Source organism: Pseudophryne corroboree, chromosome 2 (assembly GCF_028390025.1).
Source record: "Pseudophryne corroboree isolate aPseCor3 chromosome 2, aPseCor3.hap2, whole genome shotgun sequence".
NCBI lineage: Eukaryota > Metazoa > Chordata > Amphibia > Anura > Myobatrachidae > Pseudophryne > Pseudophryne corroboree.
This window is the reverse complement of record NC_086445.1, coordinates 1,042,648,367-1,042,667,362: the sequence shown is the minus strand read 5'-3', so window position 1 is coordinate 1,042,667,362 and position 18,996 is coordinate 1,042,648,367. Positions and strand designations below refer to the sequence as shown.

The 18,996-nt window shown below is 48.7% G+C and overlaps 1 protein-coding gene and 1 pseudogene across 3 annotated transcripts in view; both read right to left on the bottom strand.

Annotated features, from left to right (window-relative positions):
- Positions 1 to 18,996, bottom strand: part of POLQ (DNA polymerase theta) — a 196,432-nt gene that overhangs the window by 94,746 nt on the left and 82,690 nt on the right. For 2 of the 3 annotated variants that reach the window (XM_063956839.1, XM_063956840.1), the window contains exons 11-14: positions 13,788 to 13,930; positions 11,633 to 11,831; positions 10,566 to 10,708; positions 10,272 to 10,465 (exon numbers count right to left, since the gene is read on the bottom strand). In XM_063956839.1, the coding sequence (XP_063812909.1) occupies positions 10,272 to 10,465; positions 10,566 to 10,708; positions 11,633 to 11,831; positions 13,788 to 13,930 (679 nt within the window). The remainder of the gene's footprint in view (positions 1 to 10,271; positions 10,466 to 10,565; positions 10,709 to 11,632; positions 11,832 to 13,787; positions 13,931 to 18,996) is intronic. The other variant, XM_063956841.1, reaches the window with a different exon arrangement.
- Positions 8,299 to 8,417, bottom strand: LOC135052872 (5S ribosomal RNA; annotated as a pseudogene).

Sequence of the window (18,996 nt, the reverse complement as noted above, 5' to 3'; positions counted from 1 at the left end):
AACCAGTGGCCTCGCCGCACGCAGCGGCGCACCCCCCTGTACCGAAGTCCGGCGGCCCGGGACACTTGTCCCGGCCGCCGTGACCCTGGCTTGTTTCAGCGCTGAGGCGCCGGGAGCGTAGCTCCCGGACCCCAGCGCTTCACCATCATGCTCGGCAGCCTAATGTCCCCCACACCGCTAGGGAGCCGGCTAGCCCGGTCCCCCATGAGCGGCGCTGAGTATTTAGCCTCGCCGCAGCGTCCGGCGGGGAGCCGGGCTGCGGCGCACCCCCCTCGCCAGCTAGCAGCCCGGGACGTCCGTCCCGGCTGCTGCGGCTGGCCACCCGTGCTGGGCTGCCCAGCGGCGGCTCTCACAGAGAGCACTGCAGCGGGAGCCGAGCTCCCAGCCGCAGCGCTCACCCTTCTCCCCGGCACGCACACTCCAGTGCGCCCGGGGCTACACTGACCGCTGCCGGGAGCGGAGCTCCCGGACTCCGGCGGTCAGCGGCTGCCTCCTCTCCCCCGGCGCGCACACACTGCTGAGTGCGCCGGGGGCTGTCCTCCCTGCCGTGGTCTCCGGAGAGGTCCGGGACCACGGCACAGTTTAAAAATACATTTCTTTACATTAATAAAACACGGCGCCTAGCGCCCACAATACATTTTTCAAATCTGGCGCAAAGCGCCCTTTGTCCTTAAAAATGGCGCCGGGCACTAGGGATTAACCCCTTCAGTGCCAAAGCGGCCATTTGCCTCGTGGCTGGGGCTCTCCGGCCACACTACTGTTCTCTCCCGATATAACCCAGGCACATATACTACTGCTCTCTCCCGGTGTAACCCAGGCACATATACTACTGCTCTCTCCTAGTGTAACCCAGGCACATATACTACTGTTCTCTCCCGGTGTAACCCAGGTACATATACTACTGCTCTCTCCCGGTGTAACCCAGGCACATATACTACTGCTCTCTCCTAGTGTAACCCAGGAACATATACTACTGTTCTCTCCCGGTGTAACCCAGGCACATATACTACTGTCCTCTCCTGGTGTAACCCAGGCACATATACTACTGCTCTCTCCCGGTGTAACCCAGGCACATATACTACTGTCCTCTCCTGGTGTAACCCAGGCACATATACTACTGTCCTCTCCTGGTGTAACCCAGGCACATATACTACTGCTCTCTCCCGATGTAACCCAGGCACATATACTACTGCTCTCTCCCGGTGTAACCCAGGCACATATATTACTGCTCTCTCCCGGTGTAACCCAGGCACATATACTACTGCTCTCTCCTGGTGTAACCCAGGCACATATTCTACTGCTCTCTCCCGATGTAACCCAGGCACATATACTACTGTTCTCTCCCGGTGTAACCCAGGCACGTATACTACTGTTCTCTCCTGGTGTAACCCAGGTACATATACTACTGCTCTCTCCTGGTGTAACCCAGGCACTTATACTACTGTTCTCTCCCGGTGTAACCCAGGCACATATACTACTGTTCTCTCCCGGTGTAACCCAGGCACATATACTACTGTTCTCTCCTGGTGTAACCCAGGAACATATACTACTGCTCTCTCCCGGTGTAACCCAGGCACATATACTACTGCTCTCTCCCGATGTAACCCAGTCACATATACTACTGCTCTCTCCCGGTGTAACCCAGGCACATATACTACTGCTCTCTCCTGGTGTAACTCAGGCACATATACTACTGCTCTCTCCCGGAGTAACCCAGGCACATATACTACTGCTCTCTCCCGGTGTAACCCAGGCACATATACTACTGTTCTCTCCTGGTGTAACCCAGGCACATATACTACTGCTCTCTCCCGGAGTAACCCAGGCACATATACTACTGCTCTCTCCCGGTGTAACCCAGGCACATATACTACTGCTCTCTCCCGATGTAACCCAGTCACATATACTACTGCTCTCTCCCGGTGTAACCCAGGCACATATACTACTGCTCTCTCCTGGTGTAAAAGGTCAGTTTGGTGCCGCACAGGACCCTAAAGAATTTTTCTTTGTAATGGGCTCTTATGAAATTTGTCCCTTGTAAACCAACAGTGCATATACATACGAAATGCCTGTATAGGTCTTTAAGGAGTTACTGTTGTTGGTGGTGCACCCAGAGTCAATAATACATGTCAAAGTTACAAAAGAAAAAGAGAGACTCTGTGTTGGGGCACGCTTAAAAAACTAAAACTTAACTTTTAATTATTGTATGATAAAATTATGGTACACAATTCAACACACATATATAGTTTATAATATTTAAGGAGAAAAACAAATAATTCTCACTTGTGAAGTAATAATTTCGGAGTAGTAATTTTCCAAATGATATTGTTATTTGTGGTGACAGTGACACCTGAGATGAAAAAATAAGAATTTACTCACCGGTAATTCTATTTCTCGTAGTCCGTAGTGGATGCTGGGGACTCCGTCAGGACCATGGGGAATAGCGGCTCCGCAGGAGACAGGGCACAAAATTAAAAGTTTGACCACTAGGTGGTGTGTACTGGCTCCTCCCCCTATGACCCTCCTCCAAGCCTCAGTTAGGATACTGTGCCCGGACGAGCGTACACAATAAGGAAGGATTTTGAATCCCGGGTAAGACTCATACCAGCCACACCAATCACACCGTACAACTTGTGATCTGAACCCAGTTAACAGTATGATAACCGAAAAGAGCCTCTGAAACGATGGCTCCCAACAATAATAACCCGATTTTTGTAACAATAACTATGTACAATTATTGCAGACAATCCGCACTTGGGATGGGCGCCCAGCATCCACTACGGACTACGAGAAATAGAATTACCGGTGAGTAAATTCTTATTTTCTCTGACGTCCTAAGTGGATGCTGGGGACTCCGTCAGGACCATGGGGATTATACCAAAGCTCCCAAACGGGCGGGAGAGTGCGGATGACTCTGCAGCACCGAATGAGAGAACTCCAGGTCCTCCTTAGCCAGGGTATCAAATTTGTAGAATTTTACAAACGTGTTCTCCCCTGACCACGTAGCTGCTCGGCAGAGTTGTAATGCCGAGACCCCTCGGGCAGCCGCCCAAGAGGAGCCCACCTTCCTTGTAGAGTGGGCATTGACAGATTTAGGCTGTGGCAGGCCTGCCACAGAATGCGCAAGTTGAATTGTGCTACAAATCCAACGAGCAATCGTCTGCTTAGACGCAGGAGCACCCAGCTTGTTGGGTGCATACAGTATAAACAGCGAGTAAGACTTCCTGACTCCAGCCGTCCTTGAAATATATATTTTTAATGCTCTGACAACATCCAGCAACTTGGAGTCCTCCAAATCGCTAGTAGCCGCAGGCACCACAATAGGCTGGTTCAGGTGAAACGCTGACACCACCTTAGGGAGAAACTGAGGACGCGTCCGCAGTTCTGCCCTGTCCGAATGGAAAATCAGATATGGGCTTTTGTACGATAAAGCCGCCAATTCTGACACTCTCCTGGCCGAAGCCAGGGCCAGTAGCATGGTTACTTTCCATGTAAGATATTTCAAATCCACCGATTTGAGTGGCTCAAACCAATGGGATTTGAGAAAATCCAAAACTACATTGAGATCCCACAGTGCCACTGGAGGCACAACCGGGGGCTGTATATGTAGTACTCCTTTGACAAAAGTTTGGACTTCAGGAACTGAAGCCAATTCTTTCTGGAAGAAAATCGACAGGGCCGAAATTTGAACCTTAATGGACCCCAATTTGAGGCCCATAGACAATCCTGTTTGCAGGAAATGTAGGAATCGACCCAGTTGAAATTCCTCCGTGGGGGCCTTCCTGGCCTCACACCACGCAACATATTTTTTCCAAATGCGGTGATAATGTTGTGCAGTCACTTCCTTCCTGGCTTTAATCAGGGTAGGGATGACTTCCTCTGGTATGCCTTTTTCCTTTAGAATCCGGCGTTCAACCGCCATGCCGTCAAACGCAGCCGCGGTAAGTCTTGGAATAGACAAGGTCCCTGCTGAAGCAGGTCCCTTCTTAGAGGTAGAGGCCACGGATCTTCCGTGAGCATCTCCTGAAGTTCCGGGTACCAAGTCCTTCTTGGCCAATCCGGAGCCACGAGTATCGTTCTTACTCCCCTTTGCCGTATAATTCTCAGTACCTTGGGTATGAGAGGCAGAGGAGGGAACACATACACTGACTGGTACACCCATGGTGTTACCAGAGCGTCCACAGCTATTGCCTGAGGGTCTCTTGACCTGGCGCAATACCTGTCCAGTTTTTTGTTGAGGCGGGACGCCATCATGTCCACCATTGGTCTTTCCCAACGGACCACAATCATGTGGAAGACTTCTAGATGAAGTCCCCACTCTCCCGGGTGAAGATCGTGTCTGCTGAGGAAATCTGCTTCCCAGTTGTCCACTCCCGGGATGAACACTGCTGACAGTGCTATCACATGATTTTCCGCCCAGCGAAGAATCCTTGCAGCTTCTGCCATTGCCCTCCTGCTTCTTGTGCCGCCCTGTCTGTTTACGTGGGCGACTGCCGTGATGTTGTCCGACTGGATCAACACCGGCTGACCCTGAAGCAGAGGTTTTGCCAGGCTTAGAGCATTGTAGATTGCTCTTAGTTCCAGTATATTTATGTGAAGAGACGTCTCCAGGCTTGACCACACGCCCTGGAAGTTTCTTCCCTGTGTGACCGCTCCCCAGCCTCTCAGGCTGGCATCCGTGGTCACTAAGACCCAGTTCTGTATGCCGAATCTGCGGCCCTCTAACAGATGAGCACTCTGCAACCACCATAGCAGAGACACCCTTGTCCTTGGCGACAGGTTTATCCGCTGATGCATCTGCAGATGCGATCCGGACCACTTGTCCAGCAGATCCCACTGAAAAATTCGTGCATGGAATCTGCCGAACGGAATCGCTTCGTAAGAAGCCACCATTTTTCCCAGGACTCTTGTGCATTGATGCACAGACACTTTTCCTGGTTTTAGGAGGTTCCTGACGAGTTCGGATAACTCCCTGGCTTTCTCCTCCGGAAGAAACACCTTTTTCTGAACAGTGTCCAGAATCATCCCTAGGAACAGCAAACGTGTCGTCGGGATCAGTTGGGATTTTGGAAAATTCAGAATCCACCCGTGCTGTTGGAGCACTACTTGAGTTAGTGCTACTCCGACCTCCAGCTGTTCTCTGGACCTTGCCCTTATCAGGAGATCGTCCAAGTAAGGGATAATTAATACGCCTTTTCTTAGAAGAAGGATCATCATTTCGGCCATTACCTTGGTAAAGACCCGGGGTGCCGTGGACAATCCAAACGGCAGCGTCTGAAACTGATAATGACAGTTTTGTACCACGAACCTGAGGTACCCTTGGTGTGAAGGGCAAATTGGGACATGGAGGTAAGCATCCTTGATGTCCAAGGACACCATAAAGTCCCCTTCTTCCAGATTCGCTATCACTGCTCTGAGTGACTCCATCTTGAACTTGAATTTTTGTATGTACAGGTTCAGAGATTTCAGATTTAGAATAGGTCTTACCGAGCCGTCCGGCTTCGGTACCACAAATAGCGTGGAGTAATACCCCTTTCCCTGTTGTAAAAGGGGTACCTTGACTATCACCTGCTGAGAATACAGCTTGTGAATGGCTTCCAATACCGTCGCCCTGTCGGAGGGAGACGTTGGCAAAGCAGACTTTAGGAACCGGCGAGGGGGAGACGTCTCGAATTCCAACCTGTAACCCTGAGATACTACCTGCAGGATCCAGGGGTCCACCTGCGAGTGAGCCCACTGTGCGCTGAAATTCTTGAGGCGACCCCCCACCGCCCCTGAGTCCGCTTGTAAGGTCCCAGCATCATGCTGAGGCCTTTGCAGAAGCCGGGGAGGGCTTCTGCTCCTGGGAGGGAGCTGCTTGCTGCAGTCTCTTACCCTTTCCTTTGCCTCGGGGCAGATATGAATGTCCTTTTGCTCGCTTGTTCTTATAGGAACGAAAGGACTGCGGCTGAAAAGACTGCGTCTTTTTCTGCTGGGAGGTGACCTGAGGTAAAAAGGTGGATTTCCCGGCTGTTGCCGAGGCCACCAAATCCGATAAACTGACCCCAAATAATTCCTCCCCCTTATACGGCAATACTTCCATATGCCGTTTGGAATCCGCATCACCTGACCACTGTCGCGTCCATAAACTTCTTCTGGCAGATATGGACATCGCACTTACTCTTGATGCCAGAGTGCAAATATCCCTCTGTGCATCACGCATATAAAGAAATGCATCCTTTAAATGCTCTATAGTCAATAAAATATTGTCCCTATCCAGGGTATCAATATTTTCAGTCAGTGATTCCGACCAAGCCACCCCAGCACTGCACATCCAGGCTGAGGCGATTGCTGGTCGCAGTATAACACCAGTATGTGTGTATATACTTTTTAGTGTATTCTCCAGCCTCCTATCAGCTGGGTCCTTGAGGGCGGCCGTTTCTGGAGACGGTAACGCCACTTGTTTTGATAAGCGTGTGAGCGCCTTATCTACCCTAGGGGGTGTTTCCCAGCGCGCCCTAACCTCTGGCGGGAAAGGGTATAACGCCAATAACTTCTTTGAAATTAGCAGTTTTCTATCGGGGGTAACCCACGCTTCATCACACACTTCATTCAATTCCTCTGATTCAGGAAAAACTACAGGTAGTTTTTTCACACCCCACATAATACCCCTTTTTGTGGTACTTGCAGTATCAGAGATATGCAAAGCCTCCTTCATTGCCGTGATCATATAACGTGTGGCCCTACTGGAAAATACGTTTGTTTCTTCACCGTCGACACTAGATTCGGTGTCGGTGTCTGTGTCGACCGACTGAGGTAAAGGGCGTTTTACAGCCCCTGACGGTGTTTGAGACGCCTGGACAGGTACTAACTGGTTTGCCGGCCGTCTCATGTCGTCAACCGACTTTTGCAGCGTGCTGACACTATCACGTAATTCCATAAACAAAGCCATCCATTCCGGTGTCGACTCCCTAGGGGGTGACATCACCATTACAGGCAATTGCTCCGCCTCCACGCCAACATCGTCCTCATACATGTCGACACACACGTACCGACACACAGCAGACACACAGGGAATGCTCTGATAGAAGACAGGACCCCACTAGCCCTTTGGGGAGACAGAGGGAGAGTTTGCCAGCACACACCCAAGCGCTATAAATATATAGGGACAACCTTAAATAAGTGTGTTCCCCTTATAGCAGCTTAAATATTATTAATATCGCCAAATAAGTGCCCCCCCTCTCTGTTTTTACCCTGTTTCTGTAGTGCAGTGCAGGGGAGAGCCTGGGAGCCTTCCTAGCAGCGGAGCTGTGTAGGAAAATGGCGCTGTGTGCTGAGGAGAATAGGCCCCGCCCCCTTTTCGGCGGGCTTCTTCTCCCGTTTTTCTGACAACCTGGCAGGGGTTAAATACATCCATATAGCCCCAGGGGCTATATGTGATGTATTTTTAGCCAGAATAGGTACTTTCATTGCTGCCCAGGGCGCCCCCCCCAGCGCCCTGCACCCTCAGTGACCGTTGGTGTGAAGTGTGCCGAGAGCAATGGCGCACAGCTGCAGTGCTGTGCGCTACCTCATGAAGACTGAGAAGTCTTCAGCCGCCGGTTTCTGGACCTCTTCTCTCTTCGGCATCTGCAAGGGGGTCGGCGGCGCGGCTCCGGTGACCCATCCAGGCTGTACCTGTGATCGTCCCTCTGGAGCTAGTGTCCAGTAGCCTAAGAAGCCAATCCATCCTGCACGCAGATGAGTTCACTTCTTCTCCCCTAAGTCCCTCGTTGCAGTGAGCCTGTTGCCAGCAGGACTCACTGAAAATAAAAAACCTAACAAACTTTTTCTAAGCAGCTCTTTAGGAGAGCCACCTAGATTGCACCCTGCTCGGACGGGCACAAAAACCTAACAGAGGCTTGGAGGAGGGTCATAGGGGGAGGAGCCAGTACACACCACCTAGTGGTCAAACTTTTAATTTTGTGCCCTGTCTCCTGCGGAGCCGCTATTCCCCATGGTCCTGACGGAGTCCCCAGCATCCACTTAGGACGTCAGAGAAATATTAGGAATTCAAATTCCAGCATAAGAGAAAATTCTTCAAATGCCTATTATAATGGTATGTCCTGGTAACGATTAATCTGCTATTTCAAACAAAAAAATTAAAAAATTTTTTTTTTTTTATTTTTTCTGATCAATGATAGCAATATGCCAAAGAGCTCTGGATGAGTGTATGATCAGAAAGAAAATTCAATAAGAAGAAGGAAAATTAGAAATGAAAAGTGGTAATGGTCAAAGGTTGCTCCACCACCTCTGCTTTTCACATGAATACAGAGATATTTATTACTGCACCTAATATTCCCTGGAAGTCTCCCATCCAGGTACTAATCAGGCTATTCACTGCTTAGCTTCCAAGATCAGACGAGATTGGGCGTAGCCAGTGAGATGTGGCAGTAATATCACATAGATTGTGAATAAGAGAATGTATGGTTATTGGCATATACCAGTTAGAGTACTTCTGCTGTCCATTAATGCGCACAGTTTCCCTGTTACTTTTAGCATTGCAGGGGAGTTATGTAACTGGCGTTTAGGATGAGAGAGTACTGAACAAGTAAGATACAGGAAACGTATAGGTTCAGAGCCCGTCTTCTGCTGTCCACTGTCATATAATTTAATACAGTGGACAGTGGATGAGAGAGGCGGGTTATCTGGGCCTATTAAATAATGGTGTGAAACTACACAGATATCTTAAGGTTTCTTATGATAGTGCATATTTCAATTACATACTGTTGATCCTAATAGTAGTGGGCAAAGGGATTTTCGCTATTGGCGATGCCCCTAGAATATTGCAGAGGAAATCCAAAAACAGCTATTTATGATATCTCAAACCGTACATAATAGTATGAAATTTATGTCTCACTAATTAGAGTATGAGAGTGAGAGAGAAAAAAGAGACATCAAATAGTGTGAAATATCCTAACACTGTAAATAACAAATAGCAGATTAAGCAAAAAATTGGAAAATTAGGGACAAAACATTTTTTGTCAAATATACGATACCAGGAGGTGAGTGGGCTGAACCGTACACACAGTGAACAAGCCACCTCCAGGTGAAACGGCCGTCTGTGACAAGTGGTGCTGAACAGTTTTTGAAATAGCAGATTAATCGTTACCAGGACATACCATTATAATAGGCATTTGAAGAATTTTCTCTTATGCTGGAATTTGAATTCCTAATATTTTTCATCTCAGGTGTCACTGTCACCACAAATAACAATATCATTTGGAGAATTACTACTCCGAAATTATTACTTCACAAGTGAGAATTATTTGTTTTTCTCCTTAAATATTATAAACTATATATGTGTGTTGAATTGTGTACCATAATTTTATCATACAATAATTAAAAGTTAAGTTTTAGTTTTTTAAGCGTGCCCCAACACAGAGTCTCTCTTTTTCTTTTGTAACCTCTCCTGGTGTAACCCAGGCACATATACTACTGCTCTCTCCCGGAGTAACCCAGGCACATATACTACTGCTCTCTCCCGGTGTAACCCAGGCACATTTACTACTGCTCTCTCCCGGAGTAACCCAGGCACATATACTACTGCTCTCTCCCGGTGTAACCCAGGCACATATACCACTGTCCTCTCCTGGTGTAACCCCGACACATATACTACTGCTCTCTCCCGGAGTAACCCAGGCACATATACTACTGCTCTCTCCCGGTGTAACCCAGGCACATATACTACTGCTCTCTCTTGGTGTAACCCAGGCATATATACTACTGCTCTCTCCTGGTGTAACCCAGGCACATATACTACTGCTCTCTCCCGGTGTAACCCAGGCACATATACTACTGCTCTCTCCTGGTGTAACCCAGGCACATATACTACTGTTCTCTCCCGGTGTAACCCAGGCACATATACTACTGCTCTCTCCTGGTGTAACCCAGGCATATATACTACTGCTCTCTCCCGGAGTAACCCAGGCACATATACTACTGCTCTCTCCCGGTGTAACCCAGGCACATATACTACTGTTCTCTCCCGGTGTAACCCAGGCACATATACTACTGCTCTCTCCTGGTGTAACCCAGGCATATATACTACTGCTCTCTCCCGGAGTAACCCAGGCACATATACTACTGCTCTCTCCCGGTGTAACCCAGGCACATATACTACTGCTCTCTCCTGGTGTAACCCAGGCACATGCACTACTTTTCTATCCTGGAGTATACATTACCCTCACAAAGCTGAATACATCAATTTCAATCCTACTATTAGGTATATCCCACATATCATGATCGTTCACCTTTTGTGGATAGCGATCTGCCGCTGCTGTCGGTCATTTTTTGCTGTGATTTTCCCTTTTACCGAACGAGCCAGAAACCCTTCCTCGATTCCCACCAGCTCCGCCACACGCTTCATTGAGACAGGAAGTTTCTCCCAGAGGCAAAAGAACTGGTACCAGTCAATAGTCGCCCACTCCTCGTACACGGGGGTGACCTGGATCGGGGCACAAGGACACAGCTGTTCATGAAACCTCAGAGCAGACAAGAAACACCACCATTCCTGATTAACCCCAATCATTATTATTTTCCCATACCAGGTACAGGATGTGCAGGTCGTTCTCCAGGACAAAGCCCTTCATTGCCCTCTGGAGATCGGCAAATATCCCCAGAGCCTCGGAGGGAGAAAGGGAGGAGGAGAGGGTGGCGGAGCCCAGCTTTGTGGGGCGATATACCTCAACTACAAACAACAGGACAGAAGATGTCAGCAGGTTCCGAGAGCAAGGCTAGATTACTACATAATTACCATAAGAGGACACATACACAACGTAATTATTTCTCTTTAATGGAAAGAGTACAAATATGTCTACTGGGACATATAAATAATTAATGGAACCAGGAGCTGGAAAGGATGGACCATCATTAGTAGTTTCCAATCAGATGTCTGAATGATTAGTGAAGACCAGTGGTTCTCAAACTCGGTCCTCAGGACCCCACACAGTGCATGTTTTGCAGGTAACCCAGCAGGTGCACAGGTGTATTCATTATTCACTGACACATTTTTAAAGGTCCACAGGTGGAGCAAATGATTTCACTTGTGATTCTGTGAGGAGACCTGCAAAACATGCACTGTGTGGGGTCCTGAGGACCGAGTTTGAGAACCTGTGGTGAAGACCATCAAATATACTTCTATGATCAGTTGAGGATTCTCATTGGAGAAAGCTTAAGATAAATAGCCAATAATAAGTTGCCTTATGTTGAACAAACACTGACATATGAAAGGTGACCTTGAACTACAGTCTGATCATAACCAGACATCCTGGGAAATGCCATCATCTTGTGTGGTAGTTACACAAAACAGGCCGCGGCAATGTCTGAATAGAACCTGTTGATCGTCCCACGTGCGGATGTACTGATCTCGTCCCAATACCTACGTGCCAATGACCAACGAGGACGGTGATCTCTGCACTCAGCTCTTGGGCGGACGCCCGGATCGCAACATGAGTGTCTTAAATTGGACTTGGCTGGTTGACGTACAAGTTTACCTCATTAGGTCTACAGAGAGCAGATGGATCTCAGAGAATCTCACGTAGGATCTCAGGAAAAGAATCTCACGTAGGATCTCAGGAAAAGAATCTCACGTAGGATCTCAGGAAGTAATTACCTTCACCCACACTGTCGCGGGTTTCCTGGAGAACTTGTATGAACTCGTTCTTCAGCAGCCACTCCACACAGGCTTCAATGCTCCCAGTGCCATTCTGTGGGGCATCAACGCCCTCTGCTTTCATGCTGGCAGCCAGCAGGGTACAAGAGGCGTAAATACGGACATCATCCGGAGTGTCTGCCACCCCGCCAACTATGATCTGATGCATAAAAACTCCAATTAACAACTGGTTGTGGGTTAATGTAGTAATGCCATTACAGCTGAACACAAAGCGCAAGGCTTAAGGTGTGAACACACGGTGAGATTCGGGCTAACTCCAAATCTCACTACGCGACAGGGGCTAGGTTGGCATCGCAAGCGCATAATGACTGTGCTTGCGATACTGACTATGTGCGATTTTGGCGAAGTGTCAATTTTGACTATCTTTTGTGCGAGATAGTCAAAATTTACTTGCCTGCACAGTCTATCTAGGCTTGCTTGAATGATGTTATGATGTATGTATGATGTTTTAATTTTTTATCTCTGTGGGATCCGGTCCCGGTAATATAGTGAGATAGAGTTAATTAGCTGACCACAAAATGCACATATGTATATACACCTGAAGTACACCTGCCTCCTATAATGAATGAGAGGTATCGATTGGAGGAGATTCTTCTTAAATAGAGGTGTGCTCAGTACAGATGACTACCTTCTGATGAAACCGTTAAAATTCCATAACGGAGAAACGCGTTAAGGGCACTCTGCTAAGTGCTTTTGAACATCCCCCACTTGAACTGTGTGACAGACATCCCTGCCGTGCACCTGGAGGATCAGCTATATACTACAAAGCCTACAACTGTCAAAATTAGGCTCTGGTGAGGAAAAGTCGGACGGCTCTAGCAGGGGAAATCCAGCGGCGTGCTGCCGCAGCTGAGCACCGCAGGACATCATCACACCACGCATTAGGATCCACAGGTTCCGGCAGGAGGAAGCCGGGCGGCTTTAACAGAGAGTACCTCCGTGGCATACCGCCGCAGCTGGGCACCTCACAGACGGACACGACACGCTTCATGTGCTCAACAGTGGCAGGGAAGATACAGTGGTGACTGGCCACGGCTGTCCACTGAGGAAAGACATCAACACCCAGGCTGCGGTGAGGTGAGACATATTTCTCTAAACTGACAATCATCCCTCTGTTGCTAGACACACGATCATCTGAGTGTCAGGGGATAAGAGGTACATTCTCTGTATGGTAAACTAAGTCTGTCCATCTACGAATATAATTAAAGCTCCACAGTTTGAACAAATTATCGGAGCAAGGGGGAACTTTTGCTGCATTATATCTTGAATATTTTACATAATCTATGAAGCTCAAGCAATATCCATATATCAATCTTGTGGATAAAGAATCTAGAATCTGTTGATGCGGGACATTGAGCTGTATTCTAGCCACAAATTGGAAATAAAAGGAATTGTGAGGATACTTCTGCAAATTAGTGGCAGCTGGTGGTAAACATTCCACTGTGGACTGACTTGTGCTTCCATTTATGTTAGTCTTTATTGTGCAGCAATAATAATTATATGTTTCAAAAGCCTATAGCGATATTATGCATATGTTCATGGTATAATAATATTTTATAGTTTTTAATATGAAATAAAAATGTTTAAAATCTTTTTGCGCTCTCTCACATAAGTGATTCTCTTTCTTGTTTAGAATTTAGTATACACTTCGGAATACTGAGTGGGAGCTGCATTTAGATTTTAAGATGTGGTGAATAGCAAAAGTTTATAGGATATTACATTTAAACTTATATCTGCGCCTGAATCTATATCCACACACAGACGCGGGTGGGCCTATAAATAAGGTTGGTCCTGGGCGCCTGTTTATATAATTGTATTGTTGTATCTAGGCTTATGATGCCGACCGCGCGGGATCAAGCATCGGCATCGAATCGGGATCGCAAGGTGACTTTCACCTTGCGATCTGCAGTAACTTTTCTTACTATTTTGACTATATAGTCAAAATCGTAAGAAAATGTCTCACCGTGTGTACACACCCTTAGAGTGATGATCACTAATGCGATAATCAGTGGAACATCTTCATCCCATAATCACTGATAAATTAACCCAATGCCTCATGTGACAGTAACAAATAGCTACAGACCGCATTGCTTACCTCCAGAATAGCCCGGATCATGGTACCTGTGATGCCAGCCCCCTCTTTCCGCCGCAGACAGCTCTGCACCGGCTTCAGGGACCCCTGCAGTAGGCTGACCCCTTTCGACTTCTCCGACGGCTTGCAGACAAGAATGCTTTCCCCTGCAGGCAGCAGGAACTGGAGATTATTTCCTTAATTAGAAAGTAACGTCCTGCTCCAGCGGACTTACGCATCGCCGTACACATCTGAGACATTACATAGCAATATAGACTTAAAGAAAACCCTAAATGTGAGATTTCTAGTTTAAAGGTCTCAGACCAATAAGCATCTGCAAATTAAGTTTATCTGAATGTGCTTTACAAAATGAATTTACCCAAACAATGTGAGTTTTCATTTTATAAAACGTACTGGGGGGGCTGCCAGAGAAGAACAGAACCATCTGCATATTCAGGGCCGAAACTAGGATTTTTGTCACCCGGGACAAGGCAGTAAGCTTGCGCCCCCCCCAAGTGTAAATCTGTGTGCGTGTATTTATGTATGTATGTATGTATGTATGTATGTATGTATGTATGTATGTATGTATATATATATATATATATATATATATATATATATATATATATATATACACACACACACACATATACACACATATACACATACATACACACAGTACTCTATTCCTGTGCCTGGCACTCATCGTGTGTAAATACCGTTCCTTGCTGCGGTGCCTTCCCAAGTGTGTCAACCCTGTGGACATGTGTGGCGCAATGAGGCGGCACTCACCAGACTTGCAAATAATCATAAGCGTCCTTTATTGGAGTCCTACGTTTCGGGCCTCCGTCCCTCGTCAGGGACAAGTATCACTGCTGATTATTTGCAAGTCTGGTGAGTGCCGCCTCATTGCCACACGTATATATACAGTATGTGTATATATATATATATATATATCAGGATTTTGGTACTTACCGATAAATCCCTTTCTCCGATTCCACAGGGGCCACTGGAGCGTAGTTACAATGGGGAAATAGTAGGCAGTAATTGGGAGCTGGCACTTTAAAAAAAATTCTAACCCTGTGGCTAGCTCCTCCCCTACTATCTCCCCTCCAAGCCAGTCTACGTAAAACTGTGCCCAAGGAGAGCTGTAATAGAGAAAACCATAAGGTAGAGGAGGTTATTGACGTCTACTCAACCAGGATAACCCAAACTAACCCTGGAATCGAACCTAATAATAAACAGGTTAACCTGAACTCAACAAGCGGTCATTAATTGAACCGCAAACCGTTAAGCAAAAAACAACAAGGAGGAACAGCGCTGGGCGGGCGTCCAGTGGCCCCTGTGGAATCGGAGAAAGGGATTTATCGGTAAGTACCAAAATCCTGATTTTTCCTTCATCCACTAGGGGCCACTGGAGCGTAGTTACAATGGGGACGTCCCAGAGCTCCCAGAACGGGTGGGAGAGCGCTGAGAGTCCTGTAAAACCGCTCGGCCAAAGTGAGATGCAGAGGCCGCAAAAGTGTCAAACTTGTAGAATTTGACAAACGTATGACGGCCGGACCAAGTAGCCGCCCGACATAAAGTAGTCATAGAGACCCTCCGGGCAGCCGCCCAAGAAGGTCCCACAGAGCGTGTGGAGTGTGCTGAAATGGAAGATGGAGGTTCCCGATAAGCCGCCAAATAAGCTTGTCTGATGGTCAGTCGAATCCATCGAGACAAGGTCTGCTTAGAGGCCGGCCAACCACGGCGGGCAGCGTCGTACAGCACAAATAAGGAATCAGACTTCCGAATAGCCGAAGTCCTATCCACATAGATCTTGAGCGCTCTTACAACGTCCAATGATCTCACATCCGGAGAGTCACCTGAGAGGGCCGGTACGACAAGCGGCTGATTGATGTGAAAATCAGACACCACTTTTGGTAGAAAGGACATACGAGTACGAAGCTCGGCCCTATCCGCATGAAACACCAGGTAAGGAGACCTGCAAGAGAGAGCCCCCAGTTCCGACACCCGTCTAGCTGAAGCCAGCGCCAGGAGCAGAACCACCTTCCAGGTGAGATATTTTATCTCTACTGATTCCAGGGGCTCAAACAATGAAGACTGCAGAAAGGACAGGACCAGACTGAGGTCCCATGGCGCTGTCGGAGGACGGAAGGGAGGCTGTATTCGAAGAACCCCTTGAAAGAAGGTCTGAACCTCAGGCAGCAAGGCTAACCGTTTCTGGAAGTAAACCGAAAGAGCAGAGACCTGCACCTTTAGTGAGCCCAGTCTTAGGCCTGCTGAAAAACCCGCCTGCAAAAAACGGAGAAGACGGGCTAAGCTATACACGGAAGGAGAATATTCTCGACGTTCACACCATGCTACATAAGCCTTCCAAATGCGGTAGTAGTGAGAAGATGTAACCGACTTTCTAGCCCGAAGCATAGTAGGTATAACTGTACAAGGAATCCCCTTCCTTGTCAAGATGGCTTTCTCAACAGCCACGCCGTCAAACGTAGCCTGCGTAAGTCTGGATAACAAAAAGGACCCTGTTGTAGAAGGTCGTCTCGTAGTGGTAGGGTCCAAGGCTCGGCCACCGACAACAGATGTAGAGCGGAGTACCAAACCCTGCGTGGCCAATCTGGAGCCACTAGGAGAACCAGAGCATCTTCTCTCTTGATGCGTTGCAGAACCTTCGGCAACAGCGGGAACGGAGGAAAGAGGTAAACGAACTGGAAATTCCAAGGAGCCGTGAGAGCATCCACGCCCGCCGCCGCCGGGTCCCTCGTCCGAGAGTAATAAAGAGGCAACTGATGGTTCCGGCGGGACGCCATGAGATCGATCTGTGGTTTTCCCCACCGGCGGACCAGTTGCCAAAACACCTGGGGATGTAGTGACCATTCTCCCGGGTGCATGTCCTGCCGGCTTAGATAGTCGGCTTCCCAATTGTCCACTCCCGGAATGAATATTGCCGAGAAGGACAGAGCATACTTCTCCGCCCAGAGAAGGATGTTGGTGACTTCCCTCATCGCTGCGCGGCTGCGAGTGCCGCCCTGACGGTTGATGTATGCTACCGTCGTGGCGTTGTCGGACTGAACTCTGACCGCTCGACCTCGCAGGAGGTGATGTGCCTGCAGCAGGGCGTTGTACACCGCCCTTAGTTCGAGGATGTTTATGTGGAGAGCGGATTCGTGGATTGACCAGCGTCCCTGAAACTGATGTCCCAGGGTCACTGCTCCCCAGCCTCGCAGACTGGCGTCCGTGGTGAGGAGAGTCCAATCCCATATGCCGAACCGTCTTCCTTCCAACAGATGGGTCGTCTGGAGCCACCAGAGCAGTGATGACCGTGCCTTTGGAGATAGCGTCACCCGCTGATGAAGGAACAGATGAAATCCTGACCACTGATTTAGAAGACACAGCTGAAACGGTCGAGAGTGGAAGCGACCGTACGGAAGAGCCTCGAACGCTGCTACCATCTTTCCCAGCAGGCGAATGCACAGATATACTGACACCCGACGGTGTTGAAGGACCAGTCTTACCAGTGTCTGCAGAGAAAGTATCTTGTCCTGCGGAAGGAAAACCCTCTGATGGACTGTGTCGAGAATCATTCCCAGAAACAACAGCCGTTGTGCGGGACATAAGTGAGACTTCGGGAAATTCAGGACCCACCCGTGTCGGATCAGAAGGTCCTGTGTCATCCGGATATTCTGAAGTAACCGTTCTGCTGAGCTTGCTTTTATTAGCAGATCGTCCAGATAGGGAACAATTGTCACACCTTGCTTCCGAAGCAGGGCCATCATGACCGCCATGATCTTTGTGAACACTCTGGGGGCAGAAGAGAGACCGAAAGGAAGGGCCTGGAACTGTAAATGAGCGTCCTGTATTGCGAACCGGAGAAAGGCCTGGTGAGGAGGCCAAATGGGAACATGTAAGTATGCGTCCTTGATGTCTAAGGATGCCAGAAACTCGTCTTTTTCCAACCCCGCAATAACAGACTGGAGGGACTCCATCTTGAACTTGAACACCTTCAAATACGGATTGAGATCTTTCAAGTTCAGGATTGATCTGACTGAGCCGTCCGGCTTCGGTACTAGAAACAGGCTTGAGTAATAGCCCTGTTTTCGATGATGCGAGTGAACAGGGATCACAACCCTTGCAGACAGAAGCTTCTGGACCGCGGTTTGTAAGGCAACTCCCCGGTTGTCGGAAACTGGCAAACCCGTGGTAAAGAACCGCTGGGGTGGTTGTTCCTGAAATACGAGCTTGTAACCGCAAGTGATGAGATCCCGGACCCAAGCATCTGGGCAGGACTGTATCCAGACCTCCTTGAAATCCCACAAACGAGCTCCCACCCTGTGATCTCCCAGGTGGGAGGAAGGCCCGTCATGCGGTGGCAGTGCCAGAAGACTTAACGTCTGACTGGGCTGAGGCTGCGGAACCTCTACCCCTGCCGCCGCCTCTACCTCTATGGCCACGGAAGGTACCCCTGGCCTGTACCCCTGGCCTGTCCTCGAAACCTGGAAGGGGCACGAAAGGATCGAAAAGAGGGACCCCTATATGGTCTGCGAGCGGCTGGAGCAGCAGAAGGAAGATAAGCCGACCTACCCCCCGTGGCCATAGAGATCCAGGCATCCAGATCCTTACCAAACAGAACCTCACCCGTAAAGGGTAACGCCTCTGCCGCCCTTTTGGATTCCGTATCCGCATGCCAATGCCGGAGCCATAGCGCTCTGCGGGCCGCAATTGTTAAAGCGGAAATTCTAGCTCCAAAAACACCTATGTCCTTGGACGCTTCACAAAGATAAAGGGCTGATTCACGGATGTGTTCTGCCAAGTCTATCAATTGATCCGCCGGTAATTCGTCACGAATTCCAGAGGACAATTGTTCCGCCCAAGCTTCGATTGCCTTGTTGACCCAACAACCTACCTGCGCCGGGCGCTGCAAAACCCCTGCCGCAGAGTAAATATTCTTTAAGGTAGACTCCAACTTCCTATCTGACGCCTCCTTAAGTGAAGTTGCCCCCGGAACAGGCAGGACCGTCTTTTTGGACAGATGAGACACCGAAGGATCCACGATCGGAGAGTTCTCATAGCGCGTTCTGCTACCTGCGGGAAAAGGATAGGAAGACAACATTTTTCTTGATACCTGAAATTTCGCGTCTGGATGCTTCCAGGCTGTTGTTATAAGCGCATCCAGCTCCTCCGAAACTGGAAAAGTCACCGGCAGGTATTGGTCGGTGCCAAACCTTGA